This window comes from Osmerus mordax, chromosome 21 (assembly GCF_038355195.1).
Source record: "Osmerus mordax isolate fOsmMor3 chromosome 21, fOsmMor3.pri, whole genome shotgun sequence".
Taxonomy (NCBI): domain Eukaryota; kingdom Metazoa; phylum Chordata; class Actinopteri; order Osmeriformes; family Osmeridae; genus Osmerus; species Osmerus mordax.
Genome location: NC_090070.1, coordinates 11365927 through 11379825, shown reverse-complemented (window position 1 = coordinate 11379825; position 13899 = coordinate 11365927). Strand labels below are relative to the sequence as shown.

General features: G+C 51.4%; 1 protein-coding gene and 1 pseudogene across 1 annotated transcript; both read left to right on the top strand.

Annotated features, from left to right (window-relative positions):
- Nucleotides 1-467: 467 nt before the first annotated feature.
- Nucleotides 468-7848, top strand: im:7148385 (uncharacterized). Its single transcript, XM_067258818.1, has 2 exons — nt 468-525; nt 6907-7848. Exons 1-2 carry the CDS (start codon nt 468-470, stop codon nt 7209-7211), a joined length of 363 nt encoding a protein of 120 aa, XP_067114919.1. The 3' UTR covers nt 7212-7848.
- A 1251-nt stretch (nt 7849-9099) lies between these two features.
- LOC136964868 (sarcalumenin-like) lies at nt 9100-12881 on the top strand (annotated as a pseudogene).
- Nucleotides 12882-13899: the final 1018 nt, after the last annotated feature.

Here is a 13899-nt window from a genome sequence, read left to right as displayed (position 1 = left end):
GAGACTAGTCCTTAATGAGTTAAGGGTTCAATTGAAGATTACATTTTTCATGGCTTGTATTTCAAATTCCTGATATAGACGCACTTGTGCAATTGGTATCTATTACAGAGTTTGTTAAGCCAACTAGGTGCAAGGGTATAATTCTAATGACTTGAATTTAGTTTATCATGAGGCCTCAAGCAAGCTCGTCTCACAAGCTTTTCTCGCAAAACAGCTTTTCTCACAAAACACGTTTTAAATCACTTAAGCTAGTCTCTAAATATCAGATGTAACACAGTGGTTAACCAGTAACTTTTGCATCACCCTGCTTGGCCCAGCCCCCTGCTTTGACACAAAATGGCTGCAGCGTGTACAGTTGCCTTAACAGCAAGGCCCTGCCTCCTCTCAGCATGCCCTTTGACCTTCTCCAGGGGGCTGGTGTGTATATATAGGCTGGGAGGGCAAGAGGAGAATCCCTGGCAGCCAAAATGAAGGCTCTGATCTGTGTTGGTTGTTGGATCTCTCTCCTGGCTCTGGTCGCTGCAGGTAATTAAAGAGGACATGTTGGGTTAGAATTGTTGTGAACGTGGCTGGAATTATAACGACAGTTATCATGTCGGTTGGTGACATGCTTTAATGCAGGTGAGATTTGGAATTTGACAGAGTTTCACGGTGGCGGAGTTAGAAGCACGATGAATGAGTTGGGAGTACTTCTGCAGTAGCCCGCAACTAACACCTGCTACATCCAGTGCATGTCGATGTAAATATGGGATCTTTAGAGGGTGGCTTGACTGTGTCAGGACTTGTGGAGTCAGAGCTTTGGGACCTTCCCAGACCTGCAGACAGTCTGGTACGGTTAGGGGGACCAGCCAGCGTGGTATTCAAGTGGTGTTGCGCTGGTCCCTGTAAAGTGATTGTGCATAGCTGCAGTTAGACGTGGGTATGGCATGTTCTCTATGCAGCGCTGTGAGTGAGACAGAGAGAGAGTGAGTGTGTGTGTGTGTGAGACAGTGTGTGTCCTGCAGAGCGGTGACATTGACTCTGGTGGTGTGGTGTGTGATCGGTCGGCGGATGAACAAGGGAAGATGTTGCCCTCATGGTTTTTTGGGGGGGATTTTACAGAAACGCGATAGATGGACACACACACACACTCGTTACGTGGCACTGGCTCTAAACACGCGTGCACACGTCAGTCTGCACACACACACACGTACACACACACACACACAGCTCTCCCCATGATGTTGCACTGGCGGGTGAGGTAAAACTGTCAGTGTGTTGAAGAGTGAGACCAGCTGATGGACTATCTGCTGTCTGGGGAGAACAGGAGAGACGCAGATAGATACAAACCAACTAGATCTGCAGGTAGGGTTTGGCAGAGTGGCACTGCAAGGGTCAGGGCTTTTTGACTTGAGACGGACTAGATATCTAAGTATATCTAAGCGCAGCTGCATAAACCGCACGGGTATAGCTAAATGCTATCAAGATGGGCAACGTCTTCTGAGGCCAACCCAACTACCGGTAGATGGATGACATAAACAATGAATGGTTTTCTCCCTCTGCGTGCTGCCCTGGCTTGACAGCGGATCTATTCTGGTGTGTGTGAGGGCGATATTCCTGTTCCTGGGTGAGGGTTGGCTGATGGCGTTACCCTTGTTTGCCCTTCAGGCAGTATGGGCCCTCCAGGCTTCCATAGTCAGGTGGCTGGTCTTAGTCAGTGTGCGGTAACCAGACACCATGTAGATGCTACACACACGTAAACACATAGACACACTGGTGACACTTGAGATCCAAGTGCTTGTAATAGACGTTAGTTAACAGGTAATAAAGCCCTTATAAGATGGTTATTAACAAATATTTTAATAAGACTATGTAAGTGTTATCACTAGAAGAGATACGATTTAATCAATGGGTAATAAGACAATTTGTGTTAATAAGAGTAACTTATTAAGGCCCTTATTACCTATTGAAAAGGTTTATAACAAGCACATGGACCCCAAGTGTTACTTACTGAGTCTACTCCTGTAAGATGGGCAGAAGCCTTTCAGCACACACACATCTTTCGGAAACAAAGGTTTGGCCCAGGGTGTAGTTTTACAGGCGCGTTCCTCCCAGGTTTCCGCTTGCGCTGGTTTTCAGTACCTGACACAGCCACACCCATGTGCAGGGGAAACCCCGGGGCTACTGTACACCAGGGATGGAGGGATGGAGGAGAGGGAGGAGGCAGGGAGGAGAGTGTGTTGCTGGTTACAGTAGCAGCCAACAGGACAGTGACCCCTGACCCCTCAGTGCCAGATAATAGAGACCCATACATGGAGGGAGGGATGGAAATACACTGTGATAGTAACTGAGGGGTCGGTGTGGCAACAGCTGTGTGTGTGTGTGTGTGTGTGTGTGTGTGTGTGTGTGTGTGTGTGTGTGTGTGTGTGTGTGTGTGTGTGTGTGCGGGACAGAGAGAGTGGCTGTGTGTGTGTTTGAGAGAGTATGTATGTGTGTGTGTGAGAGAAAGTGTGTGTGAATGTGAGAGTGTGTGTGTGTGTGTGTGCGTGTGTGTGTGTGTGTGTGTGTGTGTGTGTGTGTGTGTGTGTGTGTGTGTGTGTGTGTGTGTGTGTGTGTGTGTGTGTGTGTGTGTGTGTGTGAAAGTGAAAGAAAGACTGAATGTGCGCGGGACAGAAAGTTGCTCACGTATGTGCAACACTCTCAGCCCCGGTGACAATCGCTAAGGGGAAGGGACCACATCACTCCCTCTGTAAATAGAAAGGGAATGATCCCTTCCTTCTTTCCACCCCCTGACTCATTGTGGCTCTATTTCCGTCCCGTAGGGGGACCAAGAGCACCACCCATCTCCCAGGCACCTGTCGCTCTCCATCCCAGCTTCGGCACACTCTCCCTGGCCCGTGCATCAGCCATGGCTGGGCCTGGAGAGTGGAGCTCCAGAGAGCACATTCTTACATAACAGTGGGATTGACAATATAGTAATAGTCTGTAACAGTCCTATCTATAAATACGTTGAAATGAACTTGTAATGGGCTGGCTACTATAAAGCTATCTGTCACTGTCTGTTTGAGAGCTAGTACATGCTCAAGTGTTAAATTTAGGCACATGATAAAAGTCTGGACAGTCATTATCGTGCTGTTGAGCCATGGGGTTGGAATAACTATATTACTACTGAAACAGTAGTGGACTAGCCTACTGTTATTACATTAGAGGAAACAAGGCCTGCTGTAGGAACTGGTGTCTCTTTCTCTCTACTGCTCCCCAATGCTGACCTTTGATAAGGTCACCTCTCTGAGCTCACTGAGACATCTCTCTCTCTCTCTCTCTCTCTCTCTCTCTCTCTCTCTCTCTCTCTCTCTCTCTCTCTCTCTCTCTCTCTCTCTCTCTCTCTCTCTCTCTCTCCCTCTCTCTCTCTGTCTCTCTCCCTCTCTCTCTCTCTTTCTGTCTCTCTCTCTCTCTCCCTCTCTGTCTCCCCCTCTCTCTCTCCCTCTCTCTCTCTCTTTCTGTCTCTCTCTCTCTCTGTCTCTCTCTCCCTCTCTCCCCTCTCCCTCTCTCTGTCTCTCTCTCCCTCTCTCTCTCTGTCTCTCTCCCTCTGTCTCTCTCTTTATGTCTCTCTCTCTGTCTCTCTCTCTCTCTCTGTCTCTCTCTGTCTCTCTCCCTCTCTTCCTCCCACTATTTTCTCTCTAACTGTATCTACTGTAATTCTGTTTGGCTGCTTCACTGCTGCCGGCTGTAGACGCTCTCCTCTGTGGACGTTTACGTCTCCATCAAGAGATTCTTTGGAGGCCAGGGTTGACAAGGCTTCCTGCTGTGTGTGTTTGTGTGTGTGTGTGTGTGTGTGGAAGATAGATGATGACAATGCTGTGTGGATGACCATGACAATGCTTCCTGCTGTGTGTGTGTGTGTGTGTGTGTGTGTGTGTGTGTGTGTGTGTGTGTGTGTGTGAGCCCTTCAGCATTTCAAGATGCCATAACATGATGAAACAATAACAGATCGTTTCGCTAATTTCCTTTCATGGTTTTGTAGCTGGTGTGGCACTCGTCAAAGCAGAAACACTCACAGCTGAAACACTCAAAGCAGAAACACTCAAAGCAGAAACACGCACAAAAACAAACGCGTAAACATTTCACGCTTTGATTTGCGTGGAATGCAACCTCTTTAAACTTAGATGTAAACAAACTGTCACAGCCAAGCAATGAGCTATGAGAGTGCGGTTGGATGATGTCAGTCAAAGGCAACGCCGCGGTTGTGCCAGTGTTCATGTTGCCGTGCCGACGAGGCGGTGGCAGTTAGTGTGTGTTGCTGTGGAAGCAAGCCACGCTACCGTTATGTGTCCCCTGGCCCAGTTACAGTGACTCTTCCAAGTCACACATGCAGTCACACACTCTCCCAAGCAGAGTACAAACATTCATACACACACACACACACACTCCAAACACCCACACACACTCTCCCAAGCAGAGTACAAACATTCATACACACACACACACTCAAACACCCACACACACTCTCCCTATCGCCATACAAACACACACACCACCTCCCCCATTCCCCACACACACACACACACACTCAAACACCCACACACACTCTCCCTATCGCCATACAAACACACACACCACCTCCCCCATTCCCCACACACACACACTCAAACACCCACACACACTCTCCCTATCGCCATACAAACACACACACCACCTCCCCCATTCCCCACACACACTCACTCCCAAAGACACACACCATGTTTGTTTCACTCAATTAGAGACTAAGGGTACACTTAAGTCCTGTTGGAGGCCTGCTTTACAACCCAGGGTCTCGGGTAAGCCCGGCTCTGAATGCCAAGGGTGAGAGATGTCTAGGAAGCTAATAATAGCCCCTCCGTCGCCCCTACCTGTGACAAGGAGGGTTAGGGTTTTTATTCGGTTTGTCGGTGTGTCTGTCAACCACAGAGTTGACAGAGACTGGGTCAGGATGGCTGCCTCTGCTCCTCTCCTGCCGTAATGTCCTCTCCTTGTCACGGGGCTTATGGGCAAGCCGAGCCCTGGAAATGTGGAAACAGGTGGCTTAGCGGTTAGGGACTCGGACTAGTAATCTGAAGGTTGCCGGTTCGATTCCCGGCCGTGTCAAATGACGTTGTGTCCTTGGGCAAGGCACTTCACCCTACTTGCCTCGGGGGGAATGTCCCTGTACTTACTGTAAGTCGCTCTGGATAAGAGCATCTGCTAAATGTAAATCCTATGCTTTGGAGGTGGTGTTGCCTGGGCTCATGTTCCCCCCCCTGCTATGCCTTCATCAGCTTACTCCTCTATCAGAATCAGAATCAGAATCAGAATCAGAAAGGGATTTATTCGCCATGAAAGTTTGCACAGACAAGGAATTTGCTTTGGTAGGAAGGTGCATACAGTAAACATATACCTAAAATTTAAATATGTGGACTAACTATACTAAACTATACTCTATCCTGGAGTTAAGCGGAGGAGAATAGTGATAGCACTAGGCAGCTTTTAAAGGCCTTGCATCCTTTAAACAACATGACTAACTATACTAAACTATACTCTATCCTGGAGTTAAGCGGAGGAGAATAGTGATAGCACTAGGCAGCTTTTAAAGGCCTTGCATCCTTTAAACAACATGAGCGGGAACACGGAGCGCCTACGTCAACAGCACGGCTCATCCGTCAAGAGGTCTCTCGCGTCACGTCGAAACCGTGACATATGAACTTTGCGTGTTCCCAAAGTAACGTGACGTGTTCATTGAAGACGCCTGGCGTGGGAGTGTACGAGCTGTTTGTTGTTGTTGGGTTTGAGCACTCCAGCCGAAGCAACACACAACATCTGATAGCAGAGACACAAGGCACAGGGTGTTCCCTCTGAGGCCCAAGCACAGCGTGTTCCGATCACAAACGACTGCCGGAGGTGATAAATGGACAGAAAGCTTCCAGACTCAGGGCCGACAACCTACATCCCGGGCACTAAATAGTTTTCGTTTGAAATCACATGCCAGAAAAGAGGAGAGGACATAGACAGGGTGGCGGGAAGTACCCAGAGTCCTTTGGGCCTTGTCGGACAGGCGTTAAGCTGTCCACCTTAGCGTTTGATCAGCCCGTGTTGAGTCAAACGTTGAGAGACGGATCTTAGCTCCTCGACCGTCTTAGCTCGGCAGGATTTTCCCCGGCATTCGTGCAAGTCCCTGACTCCCGATTAAAAGTGACATTGGCTGCTAGCTGCGTCATAGTTTTTTAACTATAGACCCTCCCCCCCAAAACTATGTAGGCGTTGGGTTGTGAAGTTACTCTTTAATACTGTCAGGGACAAGAGGATATGCTAGCCTATGAGACTGCACATTCACTCACTTTAGCGTGCTCTTTTCTTAGCGTCGGTAGCTATACCCTGTTAGCGTTACCTCGCTGACTTGTAGCGACACAACGGAGCCAGTAGGCTCCACATTCCTGCAAGTGGGTTGTGACGGTGCGAATCACACTGCAGCTGTCCAGAATGTGATCCACACACACCCTCGATGACTTGAAACACAACCTGTGTACGTTTAGCTGAAGTATACCACACCATGCCAGTCTGCCCTTCCTCCTTTCAAATCCTAACCGACTGTTAAGTCTTCACAGCCAGGGGCACTCCCTCACAAATAGTCCACTCCATGTGGTGCCGCCATTCAGGAAGCAGCAACAGACTTCTCAAAATCCAAACTGATGCCACCAGCCACATGTGTACATTTATATATTATATACTATCGTAAACTATCAAACGCAGTTCGTTTATCAGACCTCCTTTTCTCTTTTCCTCCATTCTCTTCTGTTCTCTCCCCTTCCTGTCATCCCCTCACCTCTCTTCTCTCTATTCTCTTCTGTCCAACTTGACTGAACTCCTCTCCTCACTTCTCTTCCTCCGTCCCCCGTCCCCATCCCTCTCCTCCAGACCTGGGGGCGGAGGCCTCCCCCAACCAAGATGAGGAGCCCCTGATGCGCTTGCAGCTCCAGCCGGAGGGAGGGGACCTGTTCCCCTGCTGTGACCCCACAACCGAGGACCACGGTGGGCAGAGCTCCTCCAACGACACGCCCGCCCCGGATAGGACCGTCTGCCGACCCTGCGACCCGCACCGTCTCTGGGCTCGGCTCCTGAGGAGGCGCCCCCTCTCCGTGGAGGAGGAGGAGGAGGAAGAGGAGGAGGAAGAGGAGGCGGCTCGGCTGAGGAAGAAGGGGAGGATTCGGCGGAGGAGATAGCAAGCCACGAAGAGGAACAAGAGGAGGCAGCCTCGCTCGAGGAGGTGGTGGAGGAGGAGGAGGAGGAGGAGCCCGCTGAGGAAGAGGCGGAGCCTGAGGAGGAAGTGCAAGCTTCAGATGAGGAAGTGGCTGAGGAGGAAGCAGAGGAGGCAGAGGCTGAACCTGAAGACGAAGCAGCTACCACAGAAGAAGAAGCCGAAGCAGATGAGGAAGTAGCTGCACTTGAAGAGGAAGTGAGCCGAGTCTGAGGAAGTCGAAGCCGTGGAGGAAGCGGTTGAGGAAACCGTAGAAGAAGAAGAAGCCTCAGAGGAGGAAGTAGCGGAGAAGTAATCGAGGAAGAGGCGGAGCCAGAGAGCCTCCCAGAGGAAGTGACAGAGGTGGAGGAGGAAGCTGCGGCGTTGGAGGAACGGTAGAAGAAGAAGAGGCAGAGCCCGAGGTCGAACCAGAGGAAGTTCCAGAAGAGGAACCTGTGGAAACTGCAGAACCTGAACCAGAACCTGTTGTGGTGGGAGTGGAGGAGGTGGCAGAGGAGGTGCTGGAGGAAGAATCTCCTGCAGAGGAGGAGGTGGAGGAGGTAGTGGAGGAGGAGGTGGACGAACCAGAAGCTCCTGTAGAAGAGGTGGTAGAGGACGTGGTAGAGGAGGTGGTGGAGGAGGTGGTGGACGAACCAGCAGCTCCTGTAGAGGAGGTGTGGAGGAGGTGGCAGCTCCTGTAGAGGAGGTGGTGGAGGAGGTGGTGGAGGAGGTGGCAGCTCCTGTAGAGGAGGTGGTGGAGGAGGTGGTGGAGGAGGTGGCAGCTCCTGTAGAGGAGGTGGTGGAGGAGGTGGTGGAGGAGGTGGCAGAGGAGGTGGCTTCTGATGTTGAGGAGGCGGTTGTGGAGGATGTGGTAGAGGAGGTCACTGTGGAGGAGGTGCCAGAAGAGGAGGTGCCAAGTAGAAGAGGTTGTTGGGAAACCAGCCAAAGGTATGAACCAGGCCCAGACTGCATGTCACATACAACAGTGAATCCCTCACTCTGTGCACATGATGTTCATTCCTATTGTTTTAAAACACAGAACCACACCAGGCTGACTGAATTATAAATGTTATGGGCCATCTCTACCAGTCAAGGGGGAAGGGAGAAGAGGGGGGGGGGAGAAAGAGAGAGGGAGAGGACACTGTGTCAGCCGGTCTTTTTTATAGTCATGTCAACACTCCAGTACCAAATGGCAGAGTGTGTCAAAGCTTCCTAATTACAGAAGCTCCCTCTCTCTTTCTCCCTCTCTCTCTGTCTCCCCCTCTCTCTTCCTCCCACTCACTCACTCTTTCTCTCTCTCTATCTTTCTATTTCTCTCTCTCTCTTTGGCCCGTGTCATGCCCCAGAACATGATACGTTGCTAAAGGTGGATCAGGAATAACCCCTTGGACACCCGAAATAAACAGACTTATATAGCAGCAGGAGACCAGTCAGAGAAAGAGAAAGAGAGAGAGAGAGAGAGAGAGAGAGAGAGGGAACAGAGAGAGAGAGAGGGGGGGAGAGACAGAGGGGGGGAGAGAGAGAGAGAGAGAGGGAGAGAGAGGGGGAGAGAGAGAGACAGACAGAGAGACAGAGACAGAGAGAGAGGGAGATAGAGAGAAAGAGAGAGAGAGGTGAACACTGATACAACACTGTGGCCAGCACAGGACAGATGTCGTAATCACTCATCATAGTGACAACAGGAACAGGAAATCAACCAGGATTAGGTTTTACTGTGTCTCTGTGTCCTGCTATTTGGCACAACAGTGCGATGACAGAACAATGTGAGTCATCTCAGTCAAAGATAGGACTTTCCAGAGAGGTTCAGAAGTTCACATGATCAGGATCAACTCCTGGCTTCTCATGACTGACATGCTGTCCCTCCAATCAGCAACTAAGGAGGCAGCAGTTCCCACCCCCCGAGACCGCTCCACATTGACGACACGCTGCGATTGGCTGGCTCCGGGCCCTCTGCAGAGTTCTCAGGTGAGGAGGAGGAGGAAGAACGGATTTGTTTCTCCAAGCGCTGAAGAGAGATTATAGTGCTAGTGCCTGGAGCTTTTTCATGTAGAAAATAAATATTCGGTAAATTGTTTCATGATGGTTTGAGTGTGTGTGTGTGTGTGTGAGTGTGTGTGTGAGGACTGGAGGAAGCTAATTAATCAGGAAATATAAACACAGAGTTCCACCCAGCTCCATGAATGGTTCATTGTTCAAAGATTGGTCCATCTACACATTGCCCTGCTATAAACTACAGTTATCATAATGCACCATTCCTGCCATCTCAAGTTCACATAACCCAAAGCTTGCACCACTATTAATTCTAATCTCTCTCTCTCTCTCTCTCTCTCTCTCTCTCTCTCTCTCTCTCTCTCTCTCTCTCTCTCTCTCTCTCTCTCTCTCCCTCTCTCTCCCTCTCTCACTCTCTCTCTCTCACCCTCTCTCTCTCACCTCCCTCCCTCCCTCTCTCCCTCCCTCTCTCACTCTCTCTCTCTCTCTCTCTCTCTCTCTCTCTCTCTCTCTCTCTCTCTCTCTCTCTCGCTCCAGCTGCTATGAAGAACCTGCAGCACATCTACCACTCTGCCATCAAGCCTCTGGAGCAGGCCTACAAGTACAACGAGCTGAGGCTGCATGAGGTCACAGGTAACCACGACGACGACGCCTTGGACGTGTGCTGCTTAATTATCCATGAGATGGCTGGTTGATGCCGTTCAGCATCTGCCATCCAGCTTGGCCTGAGGCGACCCTGAGAAGTCAGCCCCTGCCGCAGTGGGACTTTGTGAAACGGGCGGAACAGTAAACAAACTCAGGCAGCATCCCTGCATATCTGACGCTGTTATCAGGAAGAGCTTTCCTTCAGCCCCTGGCTGTGCTCTGTAGAGGGTCTGTTGTGAAGACAGCTTGGTTTTGGTTCCGTGTCTGGGTCCTCCTGAGGGCCTGCTCGGTTCATCTAGAGGAGCTGGAGTCTGGGATCTCCGGGCTGGGCTGTTTGGGATGACTGCCCCCTGGTGGTAGGATACGGGATTATAAAGGTCTGAGAGAACTTCAGCCCAGATCTACAAAGTAAAGTATTTCTCTCTCTCTCTCTGCCTCCCTCCCTCTCTCTGTCTGTCCCCTCTCTGTCTCTCTGCCTCCCTCCCTCCCTCTCTCTGTCTCTCTGCCTCCCTCCCTCTCTTTCTGTCCCTCTCTCTGTCCCTCTCTCTCTCTGCCTCCCTCCCCTCTCTCTCTCTGCCTCCCTCCCTCTCTCTCTGTCCCTCTCTCTGTCCCTCCCTCTCTCTCTGTCCCTCTCTCTGTCCCTCTCTCTCTGCCTCCCTCCCTCTCTCTCTCTCCCTCCCTTCCTCCCTCTGTCCCTCCCTCCCTCCCTCTCTGTCCCTCTCTCTCTCTGCCTCCCTCCCTCTCTCTCTGTCCCTCTCTCTCCCTCCCTCCCTCTCTCTCTTTCTCTCTCTCTGTCCCTCTCTCTTTCTGCCTCCCTCCCTTCTTCTCTCTCTTTCTTTCTCTCTCTCTGTCCCTCTCTCTCTCTGCCTCCCTCCTTCTCTCTCTCTCTGTCCCTCTCTCTCTCTGCCTCCCTCCCTCCCTCTCTCTCTGTGCCTCTCGTCGCTGCCTCCAGATGGAGAGATCACCTCCAAGCCTATGGTGTTGTTCCTGGGCCCCTGGAGTGTGGGCAAGTCCTCCATGATCAACTACCTGCTGGGTCTGCATGGCACACCCCAACAGCTCTACACAGGTGGAGGACACCGACCCATGCACACACACACCTTCTGCCCCCCTCTCTGTGTCTCCCTTCCACTAAACCTCATCTTCCTCTTACCCTCCCTCCTCCTGTTCCTCCCACTCCTTTTCTCCCACTCCCCCTGCTCTCCTCTCCCTTTCCCCCCCTCCCCCTCCTCCCCCCCCCCCTCCCAGGGGCGGAGCCGACCACCTCAGAGTACACGGTGGTGATGCACGGGGAGAAGTTCCGCACGGTGGAGGGCATCGTCATGGCGGCGGACAGCTCGCGCTCCTTCTCGCCCCTGGAGAAGTTCGGCCAGGGCTTCCTGGAGAGGCTGGTGGGCATCGAGATGCCCCACAAGCTGCTGGAGAGGGTCACCTTCGTGGACACGCCCGGGATCATCGAGAACCGCAAGCAGCAGGAGAGGGGTGAGGAAAGGCCTGCCCAGACACACAGAAAGATTTACTACACGTTTCTGTAGTATTCTTGTCTTTCACCTGTCTCTCTGCTGCTGCAACACCCATATTTACCCCGCCTGGGAACTCAGTTATCAGCAAAGCCTCCTCTCATTGGTCAAACCCACCTGTACCCTCCCAGGATACCCCTACAACGAGGTGTGCCAGTGGTTCATCGACCGCGCCGACCCTCATCTTCCTGGTGTTCGACCCCACCAAGCTGGACGTGGGTGGCGAGCTGGAGATGCTCTTCAGGCAGATGAAGGGCCGTGAGTCCCAGATCCGCCTCATCCTCAACAAGGCCGACAACCTGGCGACGCAGGACCTGATGAGGGTGTACGGCGCCCTCTTCTGGAGCATGGCGCCCCTCATCACGTGACGGAGCCGCCCAGGGTCTACGTCAGCTCCTTCTGGCCCCAGGACTACGCCCCCAACACCAGCCGGGAGCTCTTCATGAGGGAGGAAACCTCTCTGCTGGAGGATCTTAACCAGGTGAGGATGAGGGGTGAGGGCTGAGGATTATGGTGAGAATGAGGGATAAAGGTGAGGATGAGGGGTGAGGTAGAGGGTGAGGGTTATGTCAAGGTGAGGATGAGGGGTGAGGTAGAGGGTTATGTCAAGGTGAGGATGAGGGTGAGGTTGATGGGTGAGGTTTAGGGGTGAGGGTTATGTCAAGGTGAGGATGAGGGGTGAGGTTGAGGTAGAGTGTGAGGGTTATGTCAAGGTGAGGATGAGGGGTGAGGTAGAGGGTTATGTCAAGGTGAGGATGAGGGGTGAAGTTGAGGGGTGAGGTTTAGGGGTGACGGGTTTTGTCAAGGTGAGGATGAGGGGTGAGGTTGAGGTAGAGTGTGAGGGTTATGTCAAGGTGAGGATGAGGGGTGAGGTCGAGGGGTGAGGTTGAGGTACAGGGTGAGGGTTATGATGACGAGGATCACAGCTGTAGAACTGGAACCCCACCATTCCCCTCCTCCGTTTGCTCTCAGGTCATCGAGAACCAGCTGGAGAACAAGATCGCCTTCGTCCGCCAGCACGGCATCCGCGTGCGCATCCACGCGCTGCTGGTCGACCGCTACCTGCAGACGTACTACGACAAGCTGGGTTGGTTCAGCGACCCGTACGAGGTGTTCCACGACATCGTCACAGACCCGGATAAGTTCTACATCTTCAAGTCCATCCTGGCCAAGACCAACGTCAGCAAGTTCGACCTGCCGGACAAGGAGGCCTACCAGGACTTCTTCGGGTGAACCCGGTGACGAGCTTCAAGCAGCTGTCCAACACTGCAGCTGGTCTGGAGGATGCCTGCTGGAGAAGATCGAGAAGGCCATCACCGTGGAGCTCCCGGGGCTGCTTAGCAGTCTGGGGAAAAGCCCGGAAGCGCCGGCGCCGGTCAAGGCGCCCGCCCCGCCCCCGCCCCTTCCCGGGACTTGTACGGGGCCAGAGTGCACGGAGAAGCCCAAGAACAAGTGGAGGAGGCAGTGAAGGGAGGGGAGCGAGGGATGCGAGAGAGAGAGAGAGAGAGAGAGAGAGAGAGAGAGAGAGAGAGAGAGAGAGAGAGAGAGGAGAGAGAGAGAGAGAGAGAGAGAGGGAAGAGGTGTGAAGATGTGGAGAGTTTTCTCTATAGGGGTTGACACCTGTGTTTGTCTGGACTGGACCTGAGGTAGTAATGGAGTGAGGGATGGAGTGAGGGAGGGAGGGAGGGAGGAAATGAGGTGTGGGCAGAGGAGAGGGTTGGGTACAAGAGAGTGGTGAGAGGGGAAGGAGTGATTGCGTGGAGTTTCCAACTACAAGAAGCCGACCAGGATAGAATCGTAAATGAACATCCGAACAGAGAAAATTAGGGGGGATAAAGGAAGATAATGATCAAAATCAGAGACTTATTATCTTCTGCTTTGACTCTCATACGTGAAGGAAACAAAGATTATAAACAAAACGGTTGTTGTTTTTATTTCTTTCTCTGTTTGTTTTAAAGTTTGTACTTTATTTATTCAGTTTTTTTTTCAATGGGATGAACAATTAAAAAAAGAAAAGAAAAATGAGTTTCATCTGAATTATGAAATATTAACTTACTGTGCTCATTTTTAAACTATCTCAAGTTTGTCTGTTTTTCTTTTTGGCAGCCATCTTTGTTTGCTATGCCTTGTAGCCATGTAAGATTGCATTTGTAAATTTGACGCTAGTTAATCGTTTCGCCTTCTTTGTCTGCTGACTTAACCTCAGTATGCTGCATGTCAAGAGGACTGTTGTCAATAAAGTTACAGTTTTCGTCCTTGTACCCTTTGTTTCGTGTGGTTCCTTTAAGAAAGCTAAACCTCAGTCTCTCACTTCATCTGATAAAGTATGAGCCGTTTCCCCGTGAACGTACATAATTCATCTTTATCTTGGTCAGTAGTCATGGTGGGGAGGCTTCCACAATACAACACACACACACACACACACGCACACACACACACACACACGCACACACACAGACACACACACACACACGCACACACACACACACACACAGACCATATAGTCCTTTAAATCTTTGA

Coding starts and splice junctions, on each gene's coding strand:
- im:7148385 (XM_067258818.1), top strand. CDS start 468: ATGAAGGCTCTGATCTGTGTTGGTTGTTGGATCTCTCTCCTGGCTCTG. Junction 526..6,906: donor CCTGGCTCTGGTCGCTGCAG/GTAATTAAAGAG, acceptor CCTCTCCTCCAG/ACCTGGGGGCGGAGGCCTCC.